We start from the raw sequence: 19,324 nt of genomic DNA, 5'->3' as shown, positions 1-19,324 counted from the left end.
TTGTAGATTATCATGAATTGCTTTTGAAAGGGAGCTAGCTTTGTATTAGCAGTGAAGGATAAAGTAGTTGGGGACCTCTCGGGTAGAATGGAAGCATTTTTGGTCCCTGCTGAGCATAGCCTCTTGCTGAGAGAGCCCACGACTTGAGAAAATGTTTCATAACCAAAGGAAAACGACATTTAAGAGAACTGACTGTCTGATTTATAAACACACAGATCAGGCCATTCAGAGTGAAGAGAGAGTGAGTGCTCATGCTGTATGTCCTGCAGCCCAGGTGTGAATTTCTGTCAAGAAGAATAGACCAAATGAAATCAGTACTTAATGAGGAACTGGTTACATTATATATAGATATTTTCCCTCAACAAAAATTCACATACAGGCTGCAAGGTAATCAATTCCTCATTTGAATTTAATCCTCTTAATCTCTCCTCTCCTCCCATTTAGTATCTGAACCCCTCCCAAATATTTAAAAGTAGAAATAATTTCTTTCTTGGTTCCTTATTAGTCTTTCAAAGAAACAACTTGATTAGTTCACAGGATTTTTGTTTGTTTGTGTTGGTAAAGAATGAGGAAAAGCTTAGTCAAATCACCGTGGATCCCTTTCAGCCCTGGGAGTGGTGAGGGCTGGGGTGACTTCCCTCTCTAGGGGAAGGGAGTGCCAGAATCTGGGTCCCACTCCAGTGACAGTTCTGTGTCTCACATTGATGAGCCTCCCACACTGGTCGACAGTTTCATTGTTCCAATGGAACATAGCTGTCATGGAAGGTCATGCTCGTGGAAGGAGAAGTGGTCAGGTAGCCAGGCTTGGTCCCATGGGGCAGCCAGTGCCAGGAGTGGTGTATTGACGATATGCTCATGACAGTCAGTGTTGCAGCAGCTGTAGTCTGTTCAGGGTATGTGGTGTCAGCTGTATCTATGAGAAGCAGAAGTCAAGCCTAGAGGTAACCAGTACTTGGATCAGGATGGCCAGGTTTGTGCCCAGTAAGATTGGATACTATCTGTTGGGCAGTCGCAAATGGAAGAAGGGTATCTTTTGCTGTTGTTGGTATTTGGGTATCCAGTAGCACTGAGTCCAAAGGGACTCCAAGTCTGCAGACTGATATAGTCTGAAGGCAGCTATCCTCAGGACTGTGAAATGTGGTTGTTATAAAAGAGGCAGACTCTTCAGTTGAAAGCTTGCCCTCTGTTCTTCATACATAGATTAGCTTGTGCAGGGGACACACTGCTTTCTTTAGTGCTAGATTTCTCTCACACACATCGAAGATGGAAATTGTAGGAGAAGATCTAACAGATTAATGAAATCCAGGTCCTCCAAAACAGATGGCCTTTATGAAGGTGTAGGATCAATGCAGGCTTTATGGTACCCAACTCCCGCTTTCCTGTATACAGGTTTCATTTTGCAGTGAGTGAAGGTTTTATTTTTTATGATTGGGAGTCCTCCTGACTATGAAACGTGTGCTGAACTGACCTACCTTCAGAGTTCCATTTATGTCGCTTATGTTTTGGCCAATAGGCAATGCCATTAAGTGACCTGATGTTCACATTCCCTTTTCCTCCCTGGAGCCTTTGCATGCTTTCATTGACTGACTGCAAAAGGATTGCTATTTTAAACTTGGCTCTCTCATAGGTTGCTGAGCTGGCTGAATCTGTCTCTACATTAAGTCTAAAACTTATTTGTGTTTCTTTCTGATTTCAAAACATGTTTAAAATGGGAAGAATGTTAAAAACCTATTGGAAACGTCTCATTTATTATCTATGTTCTCTAGCAATGTTGCACATTTTATTAACTTGCATTGGTTGTGTCTCAGTCTGACAAGTCCCAATGCTGCCATGTCAGCTTTTCTTCTCTTCTTATCACAATCCTCTTCTCTCTTGTCATAAATTATAAAGGTATAAAAATCAGTAGTGTTGATTAATGTCAGCATGAAGGATTGAATTAAGTTCTTTACAATAAACAATTTCAATTTAACGGGTAAATAAGGCAGCACTTTTGCTGTATCATGACTTATTTGCTAAAAACACATTCTTCACCACTGCTGTGATTAGGCTAAATAGCCAAAAGGTGGCAGCACTCCATCTGTTTAGTTGCTCCGTATTTTGTGGAGAAACCTTTTTCTTCAAAGCCTGTTTTAGAAACCTTCCTTCAGTCTTCACCTTCCCACTATAACTTCCGGCATGTGTATTAAACAGAGCTGTTCTGCATCTCGCAAACTTTCCAGATTCTGAAAGTGATTTCCATTAGTGTTAGGCAGGCTTTCTGAGTCAGAGGTTCTAACCATATCCTATCATATAGAAACAAACATTCAAACAGATTCTTAGTTTTTGAAAAGGTTCCGTTCTTGCTTTGTACACTGAGCCGTGATTTTTTTAGCTCATGGATGTGAATGTATATATATAGTATGACAAATACAACAGAAAAATTAATACTTCTCAATGCTATAGTACCTTTGAAATTGTGATCTCAGAACACTTGATATACTCTTAAATCTCACTACATTGCTGTGAGTTGGGCATGAATTATCCCTAGGTTCATGCTGGGGAAACTGTCTAAGGTTAAGTGCTTTGTTCAGGGTCATTCAAGAAGATATTGTCATTTGGGACTTGTGTTCCTAACTCTTTCAGGAGCTTATGAATTCCACCAAAAATTGTATCTCCTCCCAGTTAAGTACTTTTAGCAAGACCATCACTGGCGGGAACTTTAGAAAGTGATGTGCAAGGTGAAGACCACTAAAGAAACTTATAAAGAAGAATGGTCGGAGGTAAGGAACAAGAGTTCTGTGGTAGGTTTAAAAAAGGAAGAAAACCATAAAATAAATTAATACTGAGGCACCTCATGTCCTTTTGGAAATAAGTTTAGTTGGATCATACTGGAACTGAACTTTCTGAGGTGCTTCCCCTGGTATGTCTTCAGTCTTACTGAGAATTACACAGAATAAGGAGTCTGACTTACCTGATTATCACTTGAGGTCCTCTGCTTTTTTGGAATAGTGAGGGTCCTTCTCATGTTTTTCCCTCCAACTTAACACTACTTTGCTTCCTCCAACTTTTCCTTTTGCCCACTGTTAAAACACCATGCCCTCTTGATCCTAGATTGCAGCCACCATTCTTATGGATTTAGGAATGGATGATACTCCCTTTATACTAGTCAGTACTGCTTCTAATTTGACTAGCAAAGTGTTTCAGTGGATTCTAGCACTCAGCAGGGGAAGGTATGTGCATTAGTGCCTGAGTTGGATGCTGTATCTGATACATGATGTTGGACTTCTGTCAAAATCTCACTTATGTAGGGTGGGATTTTTCAAAGGTGCTCAGCATTGTCCCAATTGTGCGCCCACTGAAGTAAACTATTATAATAGTTTGTAGATTGTAACTTTTCTACCAAACATTTTCCCATTAGATAATGTGGTTTTCCCAAATCTAGAAATTGAAAATGGAAAACTGATATTCTTTTGGTCTTCAAAACCTGAAACAAAACATTTTGTCAACATGAAAACTTTCATCCCAGTTCTAGCAATTGCCCTTGATGTCAGAGTTAGGCAAAGTGCCTTTGAAAATTCCACCCGTCTGGTACATCCTTAATGGGACTAGCAAGCCTGCTCCATTTGTCCTCTTCTTCTCCCTTAGAGTTGAGACCCATTCTTGTCTCAGGACTGAGTCTGTCTGTTCCGTCCAGTAGCTCCAACTTTCTCCACCATGGGCCAGCGCAGCTTGCTCTACCTAGCAGCCACAGTATGCTGGTAGGACAATACACAATTATTCCCCTTTTCCCCATCTCCAATAAAACTCATATGAAGATTTTCACCAGTTTTGTTTCTTTGTGCAACTGCTGCTCCAAATTTAGATTCCCCCCTCAAAAATTTTAGGAGGCTGAAACATTTTCTTGTGAAAATTTGCAATGCAACTTTCTTGCCAAATTTTGGCAAGAGGGAGTCTTGTGACAGAGTCAGGAGGTGGTGTCTTCAGATGTAATTGCTACTCTCCCAGTGGATTAAACACAAGACGGGGAGCCAAGACCTTCAGTTCAGTGCCATTGACAGCTACTGCCTTAAGTTTATCCATCAATCAATGAATGGTGGTATTGAACAGTGGTCAAGACAGCTTGGCTGAACTCCCAGATAGGAAGTTATTCTGCTCTGTGATCTTGAATACATCAGTGTCATTGTTGTGTTGGTTCAGTCTGGTGAATTGTTGCACCTGATGGCTGATCTGGTTGAGTGAGAAGCAGCACACATTGGTCTGAATCCCTAGCCATTATCAAGCAGCCTCCAGCTCCACATTACAACCAGCTCAGTATCAACCTGTCCAGGTGAGTCATTGAGCAGGTGGAAATTGTCAGATATTTGGGCAGCATCATAGAGAGGGCTGGAGGATACTCAAAATATGTGGCTGCTTGTATAGAAGCAGCTGCCACCATGTTTCAGGCCCTTCAGCGGTCTCTAGAGAGGGTATTGTGACATCAAGCTTGCTATGAAGCCGAAGGTCTGCAAAACCACAGTTTGTAATACAAACTCTCCTGTAAGGCAGTGAAACGTGAGCTCTGAGGAAGGTTGAAGAACGCTAGATTTACGTTTTTGATTCTTGACGACTTTGTTAGCTGCTCCAAGTCAAGTGGCAGGACAAGATCAGAAATTAGGATAGTTGAAGTCAAACTCAGCAACTGCCTCTATCAGCACTAGTTTGGTTTTGATGGCTTTCTTGGTGTGGGCATATTATTAGAATGGGAGCCCAGTGGATTCTGAAGGATGTATACCAAGAAATGCCGCTATATGGCTGGAGATCAGGTGGATGTTGAAAGCTTTGGGGATGTGACAGGATTGCCAGGGATGGACATAAACTGGGTTTATCATCTTAAGCCTTTTGCCTGAGGTCAATCTGGGTGGTGCTCAATTTGCAAGGAGACCACATCCCTTTGGGATTTGCCATCATGATGATGATAGGAGCCAAGGCAACCAGAGTACAAGTTCTGGCTATTAACCTGTATCTGCCTCTGCATCTGCCCTATCCCGATTTTGGGGAAAGCATAAAAGTTGAAATATGCCACAAGCGGTTAAGGATCCTTTAAAACTAAAAACTGTTACTGTGAAACCATATAAAATGCTAAAGATGAGAAAATTTGAATTGGTCCTGAACTGTGCAATGCAGGGACCTTTAACAGTAATGTCCAAAGACAGCTGTTCACTGCAGCGTTTGTGCTTGCGGCTTGTCATTCGCTGATTAGCAGCTGGTAATGCTACTCTTGGAAAAGCTGTAGAGTCAGTCAGCAGCTGGAGGGGGACACCTGAGGGGAAGTAGAGGGAGATGTTTAGGAGAGGGGGAGAATTAAATATCTTACATCTAAAGATTTTCATAATGTTTCTTATGCAATCTGTATGTAAGGGTGAGGTGTCACTCAGAGTAGATTAAAGGGGCTCTCAGATTAAAGCCATATTTTAAAAAACCCAAACTTTGTCAATATTACATACGCTGTCTTCGATTATTCAAACAGAACTTTAAAAAACTAAATCTTCTTTTCACCTTTCATTCAGCTTGTCTTGTAGGCAGTTTTGTTCTCTTTTTTTTCCCCCAGTCGCTATCACTCTTTGGTTACAATACATTACCATAATACTGCAATGTTTGGAGCATAGGGGAATGTTTAAAAATGGACCAGAAAGAATTTTTGAAAATATTTCTATTGGTTTAAACACACACAATCTGGGGCCTAAATTAATTGATATTGCTTCTTTAAAAGAGGATTTTATCCTTTGACATCTTGCAGAGCAGTTTATGAGGAAACCTGTGTAAGAATAGACTTTGTGAAGTAATCACGGGAGAAATACATGTGTATAAGATTGACTTGGTCTGAAAATCAGTGCCATCTGTTCCAGATGTTTTCAGCTGCATTTATAGCAATCAACTGCTGTGCTGTTTAAAAAGAAAAAGAGAAACACATGGGCGCACATGCAGACACATACTTCTCACATACCCAAGCAACCGTGGAATCAGTTCCTTTGTGTGCATAATAAAATATCATAAATAGTGTCAAATAATTTAATGAACATGCATGCTGGAGAAAGGCTTTTGTGCATGTACATATGTGCTGGCTTTGTATTTTTAGCTGGTAATGCTAGCTTGTATAGAATGTTAAATCTTCGCTCATCATGCAGGGAAACAGCTTGTAAAATGCTACAATGTTCAGACATTCTAAAATCGTGGGAATTTGTCCTCTAAAACAGACTTCTGGTTACCTGCTATCTACAGTATGTGAGGAAACCACCAGACTGTATTAAGTAGAGATTGGCCTGTGTTGCAAAGTTCAGAATTGGATCCAAACTTTGTGGGCGTCAGAATCTGGGGTTTTGGTTTGCGCTCATCTCTAGAATTAAACATGTCAGATAATACTCTAGTGATTGTTGTACAGTTGTCCAGAAGAAATGAGTGCACTGCGGGTGTTCCCTTATTGGTTTTGAATCTGGCCCCCTCTCCTCTTGCTCTACTCCTATATGAAATATTCAGGAATCTGCTGTGTAAAGTGAGCTGTTCTTAGCTGGACACTAATAGCTAAAGGCTACAATAATGTGGATGTTACTAACCAAGTCCAGGATGGAGGAAAAACAAACTGTTGATGGGAAAATTGCTGGCAAACTATTAGTTGAAAAATGGGGAGGAGGAATTCTGGAGCATATTGGCTTGTAAAAATCTTGGATTGGTTTTTGCTCAGAGGAAGCTTGACATCATGTAGCAAAGCAGACACCTCAATAAACAAAGTCCAATGCAAATTTTTGTCCACTAGGTCTCTATATGCACAAGATTGCCCTACGCTCTTGAAGATCTAAATCAATATACTGGTAACTGCTATTGGTGGGGGGTGGGGGGCACAATTAAAAGACCTGATAATGTGTTAATGTTTTTCAGGGACTGTCCCACTTTAGGATGGCCCTCTCAGCCTCTGCAGGAGATTCAGGAAAGGGTGCATTGTTTTATTTCCCAAATGCACTTGTCTTTCGCAGTTGGTAGAAAACATTAGGCCCTAGTTCTCCAGAGTTACACACATTGAAAAGCCTAATTGACTTCAGTGGAACTACTTGCAGTGCGTAAATTAAGGATGTGTATTTGACAATTACAACTGAAGGGTTTCCCTGTACTAAGAGTGCACGGCAACTGTGAAGATTGACAAATGTTTACTTAGCATCTACGTTAAATATGATTACAATTTTTAGTATAGTACATTGCAGGTTTCTTTTAATTTTGACTCTAACTTTTGATATTTGCTAGTCAGAAGTGGGTTTAAAAACACTCTCTGTGGAAGTTTCAGAGATCTTATTTAGTGTGTGAAACTATATAGTGAAAATTACATTTAATGCAACAGGAGAACTTCCTGGCATTTGTTATAAAATTTGGAACTTGTCTGCCATAGAAATGAATGGGAAGTGGGGGAGAAGGACGGGGGGAAAGAGATGAAAGAAAGAATTGTAGAAAATCAGTGAATGAATGGATGACACACATAAATGACTGCTGTGATGGCCTGACTACTGTAGCTTGGTCTCTGGATAATCCTCAGATGTCAGATTTCCGTAAGGCCAACATGTGACACAAAGCTTGCTTCTCAACAGAGAAGTGTGCTTTGCTGGTATTAAGAGGCTGGCTGATGCCTAGCTCTCACCGTGCATTGGAATGCGTGTCTGTGTGCGTGTTGGTCTATATACACTATGTGCATCTGCTTGTGTAGGTGGTTTTGCAGGCAATGTGTTTTAGAAGGACTTTTCAGTGAAACTGGATTTCCACAAGCTATTGGCTAGTGCCTAGACACACCAAACTATTGTGTGTCTCTTTTTTAAAAGAAAAGACTACTAACTGGGATTACCTTTCTCTCACCTGCCACCACTGATGCCCTCCCAAGGGTAGAGATCCAGCTACGTGGGGCCAGCTTAATACCAAACACCATTCAAAAGGAGCTGCATGAAGGAACAGCAGACACTGAAAGAAGAGCAACAGCATCCACAATAACATGAACAATAGTTTGCATGTTAACCTGCCCAGAAGCTGGGCTGGTTCCAATAGCTCACTCCAGGAGAAGTCTGAGCACTCTTTTTTTCTTTTCTATTACTATAGAATGGAGGATGAGGCAGTGCTGGACAGAGGAGCTTCCTTCCTTAAGCATGTATGCGACGAAGAAGAAGTGGAAGGTAAGAGATCTATATTTCTTGGATTAAGGTTTCTCTTTAAAATTCAATATTTATATATTAGAGCAAAACAAATTTGCTACAGGCAGATTCAGTGAAAGAGGTTAGTTCTTTTTCTGAACAATTAATCCTAAAAATGACCGAAATGGCAGCAGCCGGAATTAATGTAGACGTGACTTTTTACACCTAAAGAGTCCTGTTTTCAAAGTGAGAGCTAATGTTATGATATGCATTCTTTTTTTATTTCCATAATAACATTCACACATCTCTAAAGAATAGCCCTGAGATGCTGTGTGGGTTTTTTATATAAATGCATTTCACAGCACTTATGAATCGATATTGCACCTTAATGTATATGGCATACATTGGCAGACATCAAATGGAGGAGAACCATACACAAAATGATCCCAGCAGAGTTTGTATTGAGTGCCGGTTGCTGGGCGCTGGATTCAGGGCACTAAGAGGATCATTTTCTGTGGGATTCTTTCAGCTTAAAAGAAATACAGGCTATGACTTTCTGTGAGAAAAGCAACTTGATTAACTAGGCCAAGAATTGCCCATATTTAAAGAAATGAACAATGAATTTTTTAGTTTTGCATAAACTATGTTTGTGTAACCCCCCGCCCTTCCCCAAAGTATGAAAATAGTTTTAGAAAATAGCTGCATTCACAGATCCAAGATTTTGCAGATATCAAGCTTCCAGCAGTTCAAAACAGTCATTTCAATGAAAAATAGCCTGGAAAATGCCAGGTATAAGAAGCTCAGTGTTTTGTTTCCTCAACTATAATGTCAGCTGTGCTCAGTAGCTATAAATCACCATGTTGGTATTTACTAAGCCATTTACTGTCTATATAGGGGTTGGGGTGATAGGGTCTCCTGTAAGAGGATACTGTCCACAGGGGGTTTAAAGCTTTGGCACAGAACTTAGACATGTCATTTTTTTCCTTTAAAAGTTTCTCTGTATTTTAAAGCCTATAATGGTGACAAGCTCTGTAACTGCAGGTGACAACAATGTATAAAACTTGACCTCTGGGTCCCCCATAATAAAACACAATTATAACTGTAAGGAGCAGAGCAGCAAAAGGTCATGCCAACCCCCTAGAAGTGTATTTAAAAATAGAAGGGTTTGGTGGTTGTTAGGACTATGGTTTTATATCTGTCCCTTCTTTAATATTCTTTCCAGGCAAATACCCAAATTTGCTCTATCATTAAAGAATAATAGTCCAGTTGTTGTCACCTTGCTGGGGGCAGGGAGTAGAGGCGGTGAAAAGAGATGAAGTTTCTATATAATTCCTCAGCACAGGAAACTGTAATTCCATGCCTGAGCCTTTTGATAGATTCAGACTTTGGGTTATATGACTAACTCCCTTGTTCTCATTTAATGGCAGGGCCTAGGTACTACAGTGAAACTTCTTAAGCACCCTGGATAACTAGTTAAGGAAACTAACACATGTCAATTTCTGAATACAGGCAGTGTAGCAACTCTCATTGTACCAGAAGAGGAATAGGTGGGCTAATGTGATAAGAATTTCTTATTTCTTTTTTCTGAGTTGCAACTTTGCTTCTCTGCTATACTTTGGGGCAGGGGTTGTCTTCCTGTGTGCTTTGACAGCACCTGGCACATTTTCAGCACTATTGCTGTATAAATAATTATTCATATGCTTTGGCCTTTTGCATTTGCCTAACCCAGAACAAACCACAGACGCATGTGCCTTTTACAGTGTTAATCTGCCTGTAACTGTAACACTTGTGGGAATTACATATGCTTTGAGAGAATATGCCCCTCTGACATATCCCCAAACTTTGAAGATAATGTAAGATATCTGTGTAGCTGGCCATTTCCTGCATATTGTCATGGTGAAGTTATCATGTCAGCTATTGATATTTGAAAATGGCTAAATGCTACCTGCCTACCTTGCTTCAATATCAAAAGGGCAGAAGTAACAAGCACAATACATTTGAATTATGAAAAGCTGCTTTGTTGGCGCCTGGTTGTTGTATAGAGATGCTCAGAAATATGACTCAGCAAGATGGGTTACTTCCCGATTCCATTTCAGAGAGTGGGAAAATGTAAGCATTACCAGGGGAATCAGGAACAAATAGAGTTCCAGCGTCAAGTTTTCTGAAAAAGAAAAGAAGCCCCATTTATTTACACTACTGTACATTCCTTTCTTAAAAGGTAGTAACGTATTCCTAAAATTCCACTAAGTTAGGAATGTAGATATGTGTGACAAACAGATTACTTAATAACCAGTTTTGTAACAAGGGAAACAGTAAAGCTCCACCTTATCCTTTGAGATAAGATCTTGCCTCTCTAACTCCCCTCAAGCCAGTAGTAGCTCTGACTTCATAGTAGAGTGGAGGATACTTGATTTCAAGTTTGGCAACTCAATACTGTAAAGGAAGAGGGGCACTCTGACAGGGTTCAAGCATGTAGGTGAACGTGGCCTGCGTTTCCGCAAGCTCCCCGCCTCCCCTCCATATCCATCTATTTGAATAAATTAGGGATACCATGGAAATGCATGCAGTATTGGAACTTGATTAGAATAGAATTTTCTGTTTAAAAATAAGTTTGTTTATTTCCTGTGTAACACCCTCCCCTCAACCCCTAAATGGTTTGCCATTTTTGCTAAATCCTTTTTTCTTTTGCTTGACCTGTTGTGATGTCATTGGATTTGTGTTATCTCACATTGGAGGGAAAAAGGTTGTGTAATGTCATAAAATGCTACCCTTAATTTTGCTTCAATCAAAACTTCAGTCATTTGGTGGTAATGACTGGAAGACTGGTTGTGAATTATTGATTTTTTTTTTTTTTTTTTTTTAATGAACAAGTGCAGTTAAAAATATAAGGCAAGGAAAATTCCACCACAGAATGTATGTTGTTCATTTATTTTGATAACTTAGTTTAGTTTAATTTTCTTTCTCACTTCTGCTGCTGTGACAACATAGTGTCATATTTGAAGAGCTTGGATTTAAAAACTTGGGGCAACATTTCGATTATTGTAAAGTGATTTTATTTAAAATGGTACTTAGCTGAATGTGCATTGTAAAAAGAACTCTCACGGTTTTTCCCCTCTGTCTGTTCCCTTTGGGAAGCGTCACAGAGTCTAGGGCTAGAAGAGACCACCAGCTCATCTAGTCTGACCTCCTGTATAGCACAGGCCACCAGTACCACCTAAAACCTGCATGATAAACACTAAAAGTACTTAAAATGCACTGTATAAGTGCTGAGTGGCTTTTCTTTTAAAAGAATATTAAATTCTCCAGTGACAGAACCCTGTAGTACAAATTATTTTACATTACATCTATGGAAAGTGTTTTGTAATATCATAATGGCAGTAACATGGCTTTTTAACCCCTGTTTTAAAGGGAGAAGATAGGAATTGCTGATTTCCTTCATTAAAGGCATGGAGCAAACACTCAGCCAGCATTACAACCACTTAATATGGTATTAAATGACCAATTTAAAAACAATCCATCTCTGTGCAAAAGCAACACACATGAGATGAGCACCTGCTCTCCAGCTGGGTGGCTAACCAGACTTTGCTGAAGGCCTTGATAGCTGAAATGATGATAATCAGACTGCAGGATTGTTCCCCTTTGTCTGCTGGTGTTTGTGAGTGATCCAGGTGCAGGGCTTTGGATGTAGATTACAGGGAGGCAAATCTGGGCTTTTGTCCTGCCAAGGCAGCTGCCTCCACAGACTCCAGCTTGACAGGCAAATTTGATGGGACTGCGCAGGTTGATCCCTTTTCAGGATCGGGGACCTTGCTGTTTCAATGCCTACATAATAATATATACTTATAATATGTATAGGCTTGTGCTGTGGTCAGTTTCCCCCATCAAGTTGTGAGCACTGCCGCAGTTTCTCCCTGAGAAATACATGTAGATTTGTGGCTTACATCACATCCTCTTCTTTGGGTCTGATCTGCTAAGAAAACATAACCGTTCAGTATCGCTTCCAGTACAAATCTGCCACTTCTTTCCCCAGGCTCTGGAGTTCCTCCCACAAACCATCTAATTTTCTTAAGACTTGCCTAGCTGAGGCTTGTTCTGCTCCCACTTGGCTAGTATGGATTTCTCCTCTTTCTGTACAAACAGACTTTCTTTATAAGAAGAGTTGCACACCAGCAGTTCTTGTGACCCCTGGTCATCTGACTCAGCTGCAGGCCAGAGCCTTGAAACAGGATACTGGGACAAACACATGCCCAGGAACCACAAGCACCATTCTCCCAGAGGGATTTCAGATTGCTCTACTGATTTTTACAAACTCTTTTTATGTTGGAATCACTTCCCCCATTGCTTGCATGCGTCTGCCTCTGGGTATAACTCTTCTTTAGTGCCCCAAAACCCTACATGACAGTTTAGGACAGAAGGTGAAGATTATGTAAAATTTGCCTGTCTTGACTATGCTTGAGACCCTGTCCCTTCCTGAATTCCTTCGGGTTATTTTAAAACAAATAACCTTAAATAAATAAATAGATATATAGATTAGATTCATAGTGTCCAAGGCCACAAGGGACAATTATGATCATCTAGTATGACCTCCTATATAGTAGGTCAGACTAGATGATCACAATGGTCCCTTCTGGCCTTGGACATTATGAATCTAGGAAAGTCCAGTCATAGCTGTGGAATTTCTAATGGAAGACAGAGTTGTATTTTAGTGACTTTTCAGTTGGATTTCGGTCATCCTGGGCTCACATTTTATTTTACATTTGTTAGTGATATAGAAATATATACTGAAAAGCCACCTAAGACTTGGTAAAGGGAAAGAACCTTTACTTGGTAAAGGGAAAGAAGGACTAGTTAAAATGAATAATCTATGCAATTAATCAAAATATATAGAAATGAAGTGTAGCCATGCTTAATTATACCTGATAAATGACAAAATTCATCAGACAAACAAACAAAGCAATAAAAAAAATGGAATGCTAGGGAGCTTCCATGAAAGGAGAGAATAGTAAGAGGAGAGCTATATGTTAGTGTATAAGATAACAAAGGCCTGATGTACACTGCTGGAAAAATTCGGCGGCAGTCAACAAGAGATACGCAAACTACGTAGAGTAGCTGCCAACAGTATAGACATACCCAAAGGATATAGAGAAGGCCCAGTAGATGCTTCTGTTTAACGATTCCTCATGAAACAAGAATGAGAGGGCAAGCAGAGCAAAAGACATATGGAAAGGAGGGGCTGAGCCTGAGAGATCAAGGTTGGAGGTGGAGAGGAGTGAAAGAAACAGAGGTAGAGTTAGCCTAGTGGTTGGAGTTAGAATTTAGGACCAAGCCGGGTTTCTTGCTTGACTCCCCCTGCCTGTGGTGAAGAATTTTACTCTTCATTGGTCTAAGGAAAAGAGAGATTCATTGCTTTCGTCTATGGGCTCATAAGCAGCAAAGTTGGGCTTTCTCTTGTGGGTACCACCAGGGCTTCCTTATAACTCAGTGGAACGAAGATGGGGGACTTTGTGTTGTAGAGTTCTTTTAACAATTGCTAGGGTATGTCTGTTCTCGCCACATGGGTCCAGTGCTATTCCAAGACCTTTTGGACAATATTGTGGGTATAAGAGGGTCTCTGACAGTGTAAAGGGACTTTAAAATGAGTGTACCTAGTATTTATGCTCACTTGAAGGCCCCTTTATGTTTCCAGAGCAGAGTAAAGTGGCCTTGGTATAAAATGAGAATCATACCATTTAGGGTACATCTACACTTAAAAACAAAAAAACAAAAACAAAAAACCCCCTGCGGCAGTGAGTCTTGGAGCCCAGTTCAACTGACTTGGGCTCATGTTATGGGGCTAAAATAGCAGTGTAGATATTTCCTTTTGGGCTGGAGCCTGGGCTCTGAAACCTGGCAAGGAGGGTGGGTCTCAGAGCCCAGGCTCTAGCTTGCTTGGGAATGTCTACACTACTATTTTTAGCCCCATAGCATGAGTCCCAGGAGCCCTAGTCAGTTGACCCAGACTTGAGACTGACTGCCATGTATGTGATGGCTCTTGTGCTGTGTAGACACACCTTTAAATACTACTATAAGTTGTGGATGCCTGTCAGTGTGCAGGGTGTACATGGAGATAAATACAGGCCCTAACTTGTTTAGTACTCCAGAATCTAGTTGAAATCTCCCTTTTAAAAGAAATACATTCTCAGTATAGTTAACCATACTTGCATACCCAGAAGCAATGTGCTACTTGAGATGGGGAGATTTTTCTCCCTGGTGAGGTAGAACGGCAAAATTAGGTGCGCGATAAGGGCTTTTATGCCTTCCTCTGAGGTACCCAGCACCTCAAGTCCTTCAAATCAGAGACAGGCTACTAGACTAGGTGGATGCTTGATCTGTTCTGGTATGTCATTTTCATATGTGTCTGTCATCCTTCTGTTATATCCTTATAGGCATTTCTATACCTTTGTTCTTGTTTATCCTGTGTACTTTTCCCCAATCCTTATGCTCCGTGTGTGCTAACAGTGGCTTTCCGTAATAGTGACTAACATTTCAAACTCTAAAGCACAGGGTGTGTGCTTTAGAATTTAGGTTGTTAGTTTCACTGACAAACATTTCTGTTGCTAGTGCATGCATGCACATGTTTGCTTTGATATGCGGGAGTCAGCTTCACATCTCCCAGTCCCGACCTCCAGTGCTTAAGTTATGAATAAAAGGGATCTTGTGATGCCCCAGTTGATATGCCAAAAAGTTGAGCAGGCACTGAAATGACAGCAGTTTACTCCAAGTATCATGAGAACACTTTTAGTGCACTACAAACACCTTTTTTTTCTAAATTGGATGAGGTGGAGGCAAGTTTAGGTAAAACAAGTTATGTACTATTTATGAGTCTACAATAATAACCAATGCCCAGTTTTCTCCATAGTCACAGGAATTACTAGGAATTATAAGGGGGAGGAAAGACTATCTCCTCTAGACTTGATAGCAGGCAGTTCATTAACACTATAAGTCTCTTGCCCTCCAACACAGCTCAGTGCAACTAGGGTGACCTGATGTCCTGATTTTATAGGGACAGTCCCAAAATTCAGAGCTTTTTCTTATATAGGCGCCTAACTCCCCACCCCCTTTTTTCACACTTGCTATCTGATCTCCCTAAGTGCAACACACTTGCAAAATTCAAAATCCTTTCTGCTCAGACAATTAGAGGAACTAGGGTCAAACTTTCATGCCTAAATAAGGGGCTTAATATTTTGTGGAGGGCTGAACACTGAAAGCTCCCACTGAAGTCAATGGGATCCCTAAGGCTCAGCAACTGGAGAAAATCAAGCCACTTATTTATACCTAAATATGGGTATAGGAGCCTATCTGCAAACATGCATTTATCATGCCAGACACGGTTTAATATTTGGTCTATCTGACATGATAATTTTCATATTCTGAAAGAGACAATTAAGGCCAAGGTTTTCAAAAGCAATAAGTGATTTTTGAACGTCTCAATTTTGGGTGCCCCACTTGAGACACCTCCCAGGACCCTGATTTTTAAAGGATTTGTGTTCATCACTTTCTGAAAATAAGGTGTCTCAAAAAACAGAGGCACCCAAAATCAGTTTTCACTTTGGAAAACCTTGGCCTAACATTTTGTATAGGATTTTATAATTTGTATAAGCTGCTCTTTCCGAAGTCATCCTCTCTTTTGATTAGGATCCAAGCAGCGTTGGCCTGATTAGGTCAGCTCATGGCATGGCCGGTTTGGTAGGTAGTCTAACCTCTCACACTTGAAGAGAGTCAGAAAAGCAGCTTATAGGTTTGTGGGTAAGAGTCTAACAATAGATTATAAAAACCTCCAGGCTGAATACCCAAAACATGCGTGTCATCTTCTGTCTAAACTGTGTGATCAATTTATCATTTTACCAGTTATAGGCATTTATCTGCCACACAGAAGCCCCACTCAGTTATGTGTTTGTCCCAGATTCCATTGCACACATTTTCTTTCTTCCCTAGATCAATCCTGCATCTTTTGATGGCTTATACCCACTGTTTCATTTAAATATTCAGATTTGTATATGTTCTTTTAAGGTGCCTGATGAAGAATTCACCTTTTATATTTTAGTTTAAATTCTTCTCACTTCTTAAATATTGACTATTACTTTGTGTGCTGCCTCCCTATTTGAAAGGAATTGTAGGCGTCAAGGTACAGCACTAAATCACCTCTAAAATAAGCTTCAGGAAAGCCATGTTAAATCTTCTTAGGAATTCTTCAGTTTAACTCACGGTGATTAATAGGTATTGAGTGAGGAGGAAAATCATGCTTTTGGAACTGAAAGAGCTTGAGATTTAGACATCTCCTTTATTCTGCACTCATCATATCCAAGTGCCTTTCAGCACAGGCTACCTATAGTGTCATTACATGGGAACTTTTAAAGATACTGGAAATCCTTTTTTATATAAAGATTAAATTTGACCTTTGGATGACATGTAAGTTCCAGTGATCTGATGAGACATTATCAAATAATCATATAACTTATTTACATGTTTTTTTGGTAGAATTCAGCTATTGCGTAACTGCTCCAAGGGATGAGGAGGGAAGGTGTTATGCTTCAAAAAACGTGTTAGTTGTTTGAAGAAGCTGAGCTTTAGAATCACAAGTTAGAAGTGTTGGAAAGTACGTTGCCCTCCCCATCCTTTGAAATCGTTAGGTATGTACCGAGGTGAGGAGGTGCAGATGCACATGTGTAGTTGTCCCCAATCAGTGGGGTATTCCAAACCTTTGCTGATGCTTGGTAGGGCATGTGGTATAGCATGACCACTGGGGCAAGCTCTGAAGCCTCTTCACTGGCTTGACCCTATAGCCTGTAGCAGCGGGAGGGTTCCCAGTAAGCACTTCCATGCATGGCTCAGATGAGGGGAGTCTCTGCTAGAGTGGGCAGAAAGGAAAGCCTGCAAATACCCCAGGGACAGTTATTCTCAGGTAAAAGCAAAGATAAATGCAGTCATTCTTGACTTGGCCCATAAGCCTAGCCTTGCCCTGGGGGTTTCCTCAGGCCTACTACCTGGGATGCCCCTTCTAGCTCATCTTTCCATTAGAGGTCAACTGCACATTGGCCTGCAGTCCTACAGGCCAAGGTTCAGTCTCTTTTGCTACCCCTCCATGATGTCCTCTTGGTCTGCAGATGCAGTGGGTGCTGCACACCTCCCAAATGAAGCCTGCTCCCCCTGTAGGCTATAATTAGGCTGCAAGTCCCACCTTACAGTTCCCACTGTTTGTGCCCTACAGCTGCCCTTTATGATCTCATTGGGCCCCTCTCTTCAGACCTAATACCTGGTCAGATTACACTGACCCCTTCCCCAGGCTAATCCCCAATGTCTGGGACACCTTGGCTGCAACAGCTTATTTCACATAACTGTGCAGACACGCTTATGTCATGTGCCCCTTCTGTCTCTGAGGGGCCTTACACTGGTAGTATTTTATCATTTGGCCAGTGGTAAGATTGAAGTGGTAACTGTTGGCAGACTATCAGAAGGGCAAACGTCAACATTCATGGCATGTACTCTGTGGATATCTGTTAGTTCTGTAGGCCACCATGGCCTAGGGAAGCAAGTTCTGTTGACGGGCATTGACAAAGGATGATGACACATCTGTAACTATATGGCACATCTGACTGAGGGTAGTTGATATATGGTTCAGACCTTATTTATTTCAGACTGATCAGACACCTTTTGCAAGAACTCCCATTCCAAACTTCATCCTGGTTAGCGTGCAAAGATACTGGCGATTTAACTGCTCAGTAGATACCTTAGCGACTGTGTGTGCTCTTTGATTGGGTGTCTCGCTCTGTAACAGGAATGGGCCCAGAATATCCCTGGCTCTCCTTTCCAAAGGCTTGTAGTGGTGGCTCATTTCTTTTAGTCTGACTTCACATATTCAGGTACATCAGTAATAATACTTAGCTCTTAAATTATGTTTGGGTTACACAGGAGACTAGATGATCACCAATGGTCCCTTCTGGCCTTGGAATCTATGAATCTGAGGTAAACATGCTCCTTGTTTTCATTGCAATAGTATGTTCAATGGCATGTGCTATGAATTTCCAGGTTTTTTCATTTTCTTAAGTACAAGGAATATTGTAAAGCAAAATCTTTCTAGTTTATCTTTTGAAAATATAGGTCATCTATCATTTCTTTCTGGTCTGGTTTTCCATCTGTTCCTCTTTTTTAATATTAGGACCAGGATACTACCTCTGCAATTGCATCTTTATATATTAGAACTGGTCAACATTTTTCTGTCTAATCTGTTTTTTGATAGAAAATTGGGTTTTTGATTAAACAAATGTTTTGCTATAAAGTGTCTGCTTTCCACAGAAAATTTCATCTTTTTGTTATAAAACTATATACTGAAAAACTTTTACTACATCACCCATGATGCATTGTGATGGCTCAGCAAGAGAGGAGACCATAGTGCATCATGGGAGATAGTCTGAGCAGGGAGCCCAGGGAGAAAAATGGGGGTACAGGGCTCCCAAACTACAACTCAAATGAGGCACTTTAATGACATGATTATCACCTGAAAATTGAATGTTTTTGCTTTGATTTTATTTTTTTCTGAAAACATTGATATTTTCCATGGAAAATTACCTTAATTCTGGCATTCCCTAACTTTTGAGTGCTTTACTTCGCAATCTGGAATTCTCTTCTCATAGTTTTTGGTTTTTTGTTTTAATTTAGGTATAGATAGTTGTATCGCTGATCACTTGTTTGTGTTACCTACAAGCCTGACAGATCTGATAGCTTTTATGCTGAGCCTCTACATCTGCTGCTTCAAACTTCAGACACTCTAGTATGCTATAAAACACGGGCTCCTTAGCCACTTTTACATGTGAAATTTCAAACTGAAAGCACATGAGACTTGCAAAAAACTGCTTGGCCTGCCTAGCCCTTTCTGATACCATCTTGCAAGTAGTTAATGGATTTCCAGGAGGCTTTGCAGAGGACAGGTTGATGCGTTGGGTACAAAGGAAGCTCCAGAGAAGAATAATCTTATAACCAGGTGAAAATGGCATGCTCCCCATACATATTACGCTGTTTCCCATACTGATTTAAATGCATGCTAAGGATGGATACCTAGGTATCTGTAAACAGATCTTCAGTCTTAACCAGTTCTTTTCAAGGTTAGCAAAGTGCTTGTTACTTACTGAGGAACAGGTATGTGTCACATTAGAATGTTTAAATCCAAA

At 40.6% G+C, this 19,324-nt stretch overlaps 1 protein-coding gene across 3 annotated transcripts in view; it reads left to right on the top strand.

Moving 5' to 3' along the window:
• The window catches only part of SLC4A4 (solute carrier family 4 member 4), a 260,171-nt gene that overhangs the window by 22,906 nt on the left and 217,941 nt on the right, over nt 1-19,324 (top strand). For all 3 annotated transcript variants that reach the window (XM_067557015.1, XM_067557014.1, XM_067557013.1), the window contains exon 2: nt 8,089-8,162. In XM_067557015.1, coding sequence (XP_067413116.1) covers nt 8,090-8,162 — 73 coding nt within the window. In that variant the 5' untranslated portion in view covers nt 8,089. The remainder of the gene's footprint in view (nt 1-8,088; nt 8,163-19,324) is intronic.

This window comes from Emydura macquarii, unplaced genomic scaffold (genome assembly GCF_026122565.2).
Source record: "Emydura macquarii macquarii isolate MOO-44397 ecotype Brisbane River unplaced genomic scaffold, CSIRO-AGI_Emac_v2 contig_1790, whole genome shotgun sequence".
Classification (NCBI taxonomy): Eukaryota; Metazoa; Chordata; order Testudines; family Chelidae; genus Emydura; species Emydura macquarii.
This window is presented reverse-complemented; position numbering and strand designations above follow the sequence as displayed.